A 9,519-nucleotide genomic window follows, 5' to 3' on the forward strand; every position below is an offset into this window, starting at 1 on the left:
TTCTGAGATTGAAATTCTGAAGAGAAGAAAGAAAGAAGAAATAGAGAAATAATAAGTTCTTAAACTACAGAAACTTGAAAAAGCAAGTAAGATTCTTGAAAAGCAGTATCTTAGTGAGATGAATGAAGAAGTTCTGTTAATTCTTTATACTCAGACTAGACAACTACAAGAAGTAATCAACTTCAAACTTGGAATTTCAAACACAGTTCTAAAAACATTGAAAATTTCTAATATAATCGCTGACTCTTCAGTTTGCTCTTCTTATGTTTCTACTTCTTCTTCTTCTTCTTTAAATCAGAAGAAAATATATACTCAAGCAGCTGAATCTGCTATCTCTAAACCTGCTATCTCTAGATCTACTAGCTGAAAACCTGCTCAAAATTCTGAGAAAACTGAGATAAACACTGCTCATACTTTTACTGATAGAAAAATGAAGAAAAAAATGTAAAAAGACAAAAATCTTCAAATCTTCAGAAATAGAAGACTTATTCTCAAAGTCTTAAATCAGAACATCTTACAGAGAAATAAGCTAAACTCAAATCTTATTTTCAGAATTAGAAATGAAATCAATCAGCAGTTCTTTTCTCAGTTAATAACTGATATTAAAGTTCAAGAATCAGTTATAGCTTCAATTGAGTCATTCTTCTTTGAAAACTTTATCATTCTGACTACAATCTCTAAATTTAGTACAGAATTTCTTATTCAGAATGAGAATCTCTGAAAATCAGCAATAGAATCTTTGTTAAATATAATAATTCTATCTGAGAGAGATGAAAAGTAGGATAAATTCATTCTTTATAATATTTCAGTTGAAATCTTTGACTGTGAGAAAGAAATACTACTTCTCAAAAATGAATTAGAAGAATACAATTCTATTCAACTGAGAAAAGAGTCTGTATGACTTAATTCAATTAAGTTCAGACAGAGCAGAAGAAATGTCTCTGTTTTAGTATATATAAAGACACTTGAACAATCAAGAATCTCTGAAGTAAGAGTAGTAGATTTGAAAATGAAAGTTCATGAATATAAAGACTCAAGAATGAATCTTAAAACTCAAACACAGTGTTCAAACTATCAAAGATATGAATACTTTGTAATCTCTTATTTCAGAGATGTAAAATGTATATTCTTTTCTCGAGATCACAAAACTAGTGAGTATAAATGTAAAATGTGGTTCGGAAGAACGTACGACCGTCGGATAATAACCGGCCGCTTCCGAACTCTAGCGTACGTGTACAAGTGTAAAGGGGCCATACGGCCGCTAATTAATTTAGCGTACGATATTACAATATATAAGAAGCCGGCGTACGCTGGTAATCATACACTGGCTTAAGCAACCTTTGAATCACATCTGATAGCATGTCTAAAAACTAGTGAGAAGTGCAGGCTCCTTCAGGGCGTGATAATTCCATCTACAAAGCAATTCATAGTTATCATGTCAGTGTGGTTCTAGAACATCTCAAAAGATAGTGTATGAAGAACAGTGAGTGAAAGAGCATCTGATTGATGCTGCTTCACTTGTTGAGGGAAAACTCCACACCCAGGCAAATGCCACATAGGCGAACAGATGAGGTGTGAGAAAGGGGATGAGAGCAGTGAACCAGATTTAAAGAAGTTCACTCTCTACTCAAAAGAAGGATAAAAGAGAGGGGTGACCATCACCAGAGTTGTACAATGATAACAGAAATCATATAACAATATAGTGATATAACAATATAGTAATAGAATGATATAGCAATATAACAATACAGTGATATAATAATAGACATCATATAATCAATGAGAAATCACTGAAATGAATATCTTTTCTAGTTAATACAAATAACACTCTTCTCTGCTACCTGAACTGAAAGATATGCAGAACCTCTCAGAGAGTTTACTCAAAGCAGTAAGAAAAGCAGTCAAGACTGCTGAATCAGAATTGAAGCTCTGTACATGTACAAGAATTCTAAACAAGATTGAGATCTTGTGTACACAGTGACAGACTGAGATGAAAGCTAAACAACAATTGACATTTGCTGTGAATCAAGTATTCACTATAAAGAGCTTCATCAATGCAATCATCATCATTAATAAAGACAGAGAAAATCAGATCTCAGACCTGCAGCAGAAGATCAAACATTTACATAGATAGATAACTATACTAAATCTGAAGATCTCATCACAATCATTCATAATCTCTTCAGAAGTATACACACTATCAGAGACTGCTGTGCAGAATGAGAATTCAAGCATGAGATATATCAAGTCAGAAGATCTGCTGAAGTTATTAAGCTTTAATAATAACTGAAAAAATAATGCTGTAATCAGTTAGCTAAGTCAGATATAATTATATTATCAGATTAAATATGAACTCACAGACAGATAGTTAATAGAATTTCAACAAGTCTTAAGATCTGCTACATTTCTACATAGAAAAGTGAAGTTATTATGAATGACTGATAAAAAGATAAATCTCACAGATCTGAAGTGATATTTATTTCTATAAATATGAAATAAGTTTTTCAAATGAATCTTGCACAACTTTGAGAAAGTGAATATATAAGATAAGTATTATAAATACTTCACTGAGTGTAAATAAGTAAGTGATCTTATATTATACTTCACACACTTCAGCTTACACTATTTTGTGTTGAATGAAGAGCTTTTAACATCTTTCTATTTATAGATCTTCATTCATAATCTTACACCTGAGTTGAGAGTGAAATGAAAATGCTTAATCTCATAGTCAGACATAGTGAAGAAAGTATACAATATTCTTATTATATAAGAATAAGTAAGTTAATTGTAACAGAAAATACTGCAATTAAGTATATCTCAGCAGAGAACAGATAATCAGACTTCTATGATACAAGTTATACATCTGAATGTGATAAATCTAGATCTGAATGTTATTGCTAAAGTATTAAATTCTCTGAAAAAGAGATTTTCTGAGTGAAAATCTTGATATTATAAGTATTAAGCTTGCTTCAACTGCAGACATTAAAATCATGATATAAAAGATTGCACTCAGTATACACAGTTAAGAGAAGTAAGAGAGTTAAAAAACTAGCAGAATCAGTGAGCTTGAAGACACTCACTGATATTCTATGAAAAGCCTCTAAAGTGAAAGAGATGTCTGCATTAAATAACTCTCTGAATTCTATGAATGTAAAGAAGAAGCAGGCTTCTGAATGAGATGTAAATGAGAATGAAGTAAATACTCATCTCAATGCCTTAAGACTCAAAATGTTAATGTATAGAAGACACTTGAATAAGAATTGAGAGATAGCTGTAAAAGTGTTAGCAGATATAGAAGCTTCTATATAATATATTAATAATTATATAATCTGAAGATTGAAAGAGATTCACTGAGTGAAGAATTTCTGATGCATAAGATTATCTAATAACTGATATTTAATATTATCTGTAAGAGTAAGAGTTCTCTTGTACTTCAGAGAATGATCTTGCTATATTTAAGTACAAGAGCTGCAGAATGTGAAATACAATCTTATTCTCAGACTTAATTAATTTCAAAGATTTAATCTGCAGATTCAATGACATACATGTCATATGCAGTTGACTGATAGAAAGAAAACAGTTCATACAATTCTATCAACTGATATGAGAAGAACATTTCACATCTCTGATATAGAAGAATTAAATCTGCTTATATATTAATAAGTAAAGAGAACAATTCACAAGATCTCATCTGAAAGCATTCTGTATGTTATACAGAATCTGAAAGTGAAGAAAATCAAGATAAAAGATATATAAGAGAATAAGTGTATAAAGAAGCTTCTGAAGAAGTATGAGAAGATCTTCTGAACAGATCTTTCATCAGAATTGCTGCTGAAATGAGGATTTATACATGAGATTGACATAGAGGATGCAAAACCAGTCAATCAGAATGCATACTCTCTGTCACAAACACATCTTGAAGAACAGAAGCATCAGATCACAGATCTTCTAGAACATGATCTCATATGACTCTTATCAAGTGTGTGAGGCTTTTCAGTTCTATTCATAAAAAAGACAGATGAGAAGTGATAGATATGTATTAATTATCAAGCACTCAATAAGCTTATAATCAAGAATGAATATTCACTATCACAGATTCAATAACAGTTGAATATGATTGAAAACACCTGATATCTATTGAAGATCAATTTTCTCTCAGAATACTGACAGATTCATGTAGATGAACTGTCAGTTTCATGAACTACATTTAATATGCAATGAAGAAAGTTTGAATTCCTGATAATATTATTCAGTCTGATTAATACATCTGTCATCTTTTAAATGATGATGAATATGATTCTTCATAAACAGAATAAAATCTCATATCTCATATATCTTGATAACATTCTAGTCTTTTCAAACTCATACAATAAACATCTGAAGCATCTCAATGAAGTGCTTACAACTCTGATAGAGTATAAGCTCTATATTAAATCAATCAAGTGTGTGTTTGAAATGAAAGAGTTGAAGTTTATAGAACATGTAGTGAGTAATAACTGTATACATCTCATCTCAGAGAAATTGAATGTTATAGTGAATTGACTGCAGCTGAGAAATGTACACCATGTACAACAGTTTCTTAGATTGATCTCATACTACTGCAGATTCATCAAGAATTTCACACAAATATCTATATCACTCTCAGATCTCTTAAGAGAAACAGATACAAATCTGTGAAAGAAGAAGTTTCATTCAATCATCTGAAATACTGTATGTAAAGAGGCTTTTCTCACACTGAGAGAACATATAATAACATTCTCAGTGCTTATTCAATCAGATCATGATAAATCTTTCTACATTGAGATAAACACATCTGAATAAGCTATCAGAGGCACTCTTCTACAGATAAGCAAGAACAGCAAGCTGCATCTAATGATGTACAATAATAGAAAACTATCAGATGTCAAGCTCAATTACTCAGTATATGAAAAGAAATTACTAGTGATTAAGCATATGCTGATGTTGTGAGATAGATATATTAACAACAGGTATATAATAACAGTGATCATGAATCATGAAAGCCTTGTCTATCTACAATCAATAATAAAACCTTTTAAATGCTTAGTACATTGAATCTCAGAGTTTCAAGTGTATAATCTTCATATCAAATACTGAAAGAAATCAGATGCTATGATATCTGACACAATCAGTCACAGACCTGATTTCATGAGTGAGAATTCTGCAAATCAGGCATAAGAAATATTCACATTAAATGCACTGAGAGAATGCAAGAAATCAGAATGAGTGAATGTCATGATCTCTCACTTAAAGAATAACAAGATGTCAGATGACAAGTGTCTTACAAGAGTAGTAGAAGAGATGCTTTCAAACTTCAAGCTGAGAAAATTAGGAAATGAAAACAATGTTATGCTTTACTATAATCTAGTATATGTAGAAGCTCTCTATCTAGAATCTTTATTTAGATGTGACTTGATAACTTGCATGTACAAGAAATTCAGTCACTTAGAAAGCCCTGGACTTATAAATGTACTCAAATCAAGAGTATACTGACCAAGCATGACTGAGGACATTCAGATATATGCTCACAAGTGCCTGAATTACCAGCTTACAAAAGAATCTAAGAAAGGGTTAGAATATGAGAAAGCACAACATCAGATAAAGTGTATAATACAACTGTTTAAACAATAAGAGATAGATTTCATAGACATATTATCACAAACATTAAATGAAAATCAATGAATAATCACTGCTATTAATTACACTACTGACTGATTAGTTGCAAAAGCAGTTTCAGAGGCAACAGAGAAAGTGATGATGAAGTTTCTATATAATGAGATCTATGTCAACTATGAAATACTGTGCAAGATTCTAACTGATAATGATATGAACCTTGTAGAAGAAGTAGTGAGGTATTTCATGAACTAGTTACAGACAAGACATTATAGAACAATACTATATCATTCACAGACAAATGAGAAGATGAAACACTTGAATGAAATCTTGAGCAACATGCTGATGAAATATCTAGTGAGCAAGCCTATAAGACTATAGAATGAATATCTCAGACAGACACTATTAATCACACAGATTCAACAGCATGCAGTCTTTAAGCATTTATCATTCTACCTGTTGTATGGATTGCATCCGTGCATCTCAGAGAATGCTTTGAAAAAGGTGAGAGAGAGAGCAGTTATGAACACAGTAAGAATAGTAGTTACAGATGCAGCAGGAACAGCAGTTACAGACACAGCAGTAGCAGTTGTGAACACAACAGTCACAGACACAGAATCAAGATTAAAAGAGATCAGCCACACACATACAAAAGCTAATAAGTTACTCCTGAACTGAGCAATTCAATTAAAAAGAATACAAGACTCACTTGTTAAGAAATTGAGTCTCAAGATAAGAATATAAGTTTTCATATACAATGAGAGTTCTGAGAAGTTTCAATCTAGATAGTTTAAGTCATATAAAATACTTAAATCACACTCTCTGAGAATGTATGCATTGAAAGAATCAGAGGGACAGATCTTATACAACTTAATCAATAATTCATAACTTATGAAAGTAAAGATGTAAGATCTGAGTGAATTATAATCATTCACAGCACTATTATCAGTATTGAAAAAGAAGAAACTTATAATTGAAAAGTCTCACAAAGTAAGAGAAATCATAGACACTTATGAATCAGATAATCTTACTTATTCTGATCTTTTCATAATTATAAGAAAAGAATGAGAAGTAATAAAGAAATCAGATGAATATCATACTTCAATAAGTAATAAAACTGTAGCTGATTGTATGATAATGCACTGCAAACAGTGAGTGCAACACAGTAAAGAGTAATCTCAAAGTGACAGACTTGTATATAAATCAGATTGCAGAAGAAAAAGAAATTCAGAGTTAAATTCAACTGTTTACACCAGTTCAATCACAGAGATCACAGAGGACAAACTATCTGAAACATCTGTAGACATGTGAAACCAAGCTATCTCAACTTCTGAGAACACTCAGAGATTGAGTGAGATTAGTTTCAATAAGCTGTTTACTGTAGTGATCTGAGCAGGTGAAGAGAGACAGTATAATACACAAGACAGAATTACAAAAGATGAAAGCTGTCAAACCTAGTTACTGAATACTGTATTATATAGAGATCATGTAAGAGTAGTGACTAGCAGATAAAGAAAAAGTGTAAGAAAAGAAATAATGAATTAGTTATCAATCATAAGAGTTGACTGTAAAAGATAAATGTTATTATACACATCTCATTCATTTTCATACATTACATGTTTAATCTATTTCCAACATCACATCACCTGAAAAACATCAAAAATAAAAGAAATCTCAAAACTCAAGATCTGCAAGGGATTTGAGAGCTGTAAGCTGCTCTTATAATAACACTGTGCACATCTCTGATTCCTCTACTACTCTGTGTACAACATTAATGTCATTTATTACAAGATTGACTGGAATGCCAATATAGAAATGCGCATGCATATGTGTAGAGAAATTAAAGAAGAGCACAGAACTCACAGAATCAGAAGCCAGAACAGAGAGAACAGAGATGAAAGAAACAGAAGAAGAAGAAGATGCAGAACTGAATAAATAACAGCAGAAGTCATCTGAGACTGAACACTTACAACCTGGTATACACATAACCTTCTCTGCAGAAAAGAGAGAGAAAGCAATGAGAGAAGCTTGAGAATGAAAGAAGATAGTCTCAGTGATGTTATCATCTTCAATGAGAATGACCTCTGACACCAGAGTAACTAAGAATCATTGTTAGCATACAAAAATCACAAAAGCAGGGATAACAATTACTGAATGAACACCTGCTGGTCTTAGAATTGTACATGCAATTACAACACACACAAGGCTTCTCAGAAAGAGAGAGAGAGATATGAGAGAATGTAGAAAGCAGAACACAGCATGCAAACAGCTCATTCTCATAACAACATCTCAGATAAGATATATGAGTCTCACACCTGTGAGTGTAAAAGAGTATAACATCTGCATTTCTATTTCTGAAAACACAGATATCTTTTATCTGCATCATGAAGTTAAATAACAGATACTAGAGAATAGGCTGATATAAATCTATCATTCTAAAGAAATTTGTCAGAGTGAATGTTCTTACAATATTGAACTTTACAGTTGTAAAAAGTTTCTTAATATCTGTGAATATCATAACTTCATATATAGTAAAATTCATAATAATTTTCTCTAAGAACAGAAAAATCAGCATTAGAAAGAAAAGATGAAAAAGAAAAAGACTTACAATCTTAATACTGTTAAGAAGAGAAGTGATTCTCTGAGATGAATGAATAATTATTTCATCATAAATATTTAAAATAAATGTAATAATTGATGTCTGTAACTGAGCTTCAGATAATCATGTTATATACTGTCTTTGTACAATAGATTATTCTAGAGATTAGTAAGAAGAGTGAGAGTGTACACACTGAGAAATATGATTCATCAAGTCTACACAATATCTTCTTAAAATGAGGAGAGCTGATAATGAAAGCAGAGACAGCAAAACCAGAGAGAGCAGAAGTAGTGAAAGTAAGAATCACAGAAACAGGGGTAGCAGAAGTGAGAGAACCAGATACAGAAGCAGGTGTAGAAGATTGAGAGGGAGCAGCAGAGGAAGAAACAGAAGAGACAGGGAAGAATGCAGAAGACTCAGTCACACATGATATAAACAATTCCTTCATTATTGCATTCTTCAGGTTCTTGATCAATGATTCAACATTGAGTTCACTATCATCAGTGAATGTGAATCTGTCAACATGTGAAGATTCTATATAAATAAAAACAAATATATCAGCATCTGTGTTCATGCAAAATCATGTCAGAAAACATAATTAGAAACTCACTGAGAAGAAGAAATGATCAAGAGTGTATAAGAAGATGAAGAAGATATGTCATCATTCATGATAATACATTATTCTGACAATTATTAGAAGATAAACAAGTTCTGATCACATTTCACAATGTGTTACACTTACTGCTAACAAACTGCCTGATATGAGCACTATGATGATGCTTGTTATGAAAATGAGAGGTCATTGCCAGAAACATGTACAATGTGATAGATGAACAGATAGAAAGAGTTGAACAGAAGAAGAAGTAGAAATCTGAGATAGTGATAGCATTTGATAATGATGATGATGAAGATAATGATTAAAGAATGAGAAAAGTAAGTGAATGAGTGATGTAATATAGTGAAAGTTTCTTTGTGAGAGTGTATACAGAATGCTAGCTGAATCAGAGATAGGTCACATGATTGTGAAACACTAGTGGCGAGCTAATCCGCATGAAGCTAGGGTGTATGATATGATCACATGAGTGTGACTGAATCTGGTGGAGGAGGATGTGGTTCGGAAGAATGTATGACTGTCAGATAATAACGCGGCCGCTTCCGAACTACTAGTGTATGTGTACAAGTGTAAAGAGGCCATAGCGGCTGCTAATTAATTTAGTGTACAATATTACAATATATAAGAAGCCGGCGTACGCCTGTAATCGTACACTGGCTTAAGCAACCTTTGAATC

At 32.0% G+C, this 9,519-nt stretch overlaps 1 protein-coding gene across 1 annotated transcript; it reads right to left on the minus strand.

Moving 5' to 3' along the window:
- Positions 1 to 7,597: 7,597 nt before the first annotated feature.
- BDBG_17917 (uncharacterized protein) lies at positions 7,598 to 8,764 on the minus strand (the record flags this gene model as incomplete). Its single annotated transcript, XM_031725536.1, has 3 exons — positions 7,598 to 7,730; positions 8,236 to 8,272; positions 8,424 to 8,764. Coding segments are annotated over 3 exons (509 nt in total), but the record flags the coding sequence as incomplete, so codon positions are not given.
- Between the last annotated feature and the right edge of the window lie 755 nt (positions 8,765 to 9,519).

The sequence above is a fragment of the Blastomyces gilchristii genome (genome assembly GCF_000003855.2).
Source record: "Blastomyces gilchristii SLH14081 genomic scaffold supercont1.31, whole genome shotgun sequence".
NCBI lineage: Eukaryota > Fungi > Ascomycota > Eurotiomycetes > Onygenales > Ajellomycetaceae > Blastomyces > Blastomyces gilchristii.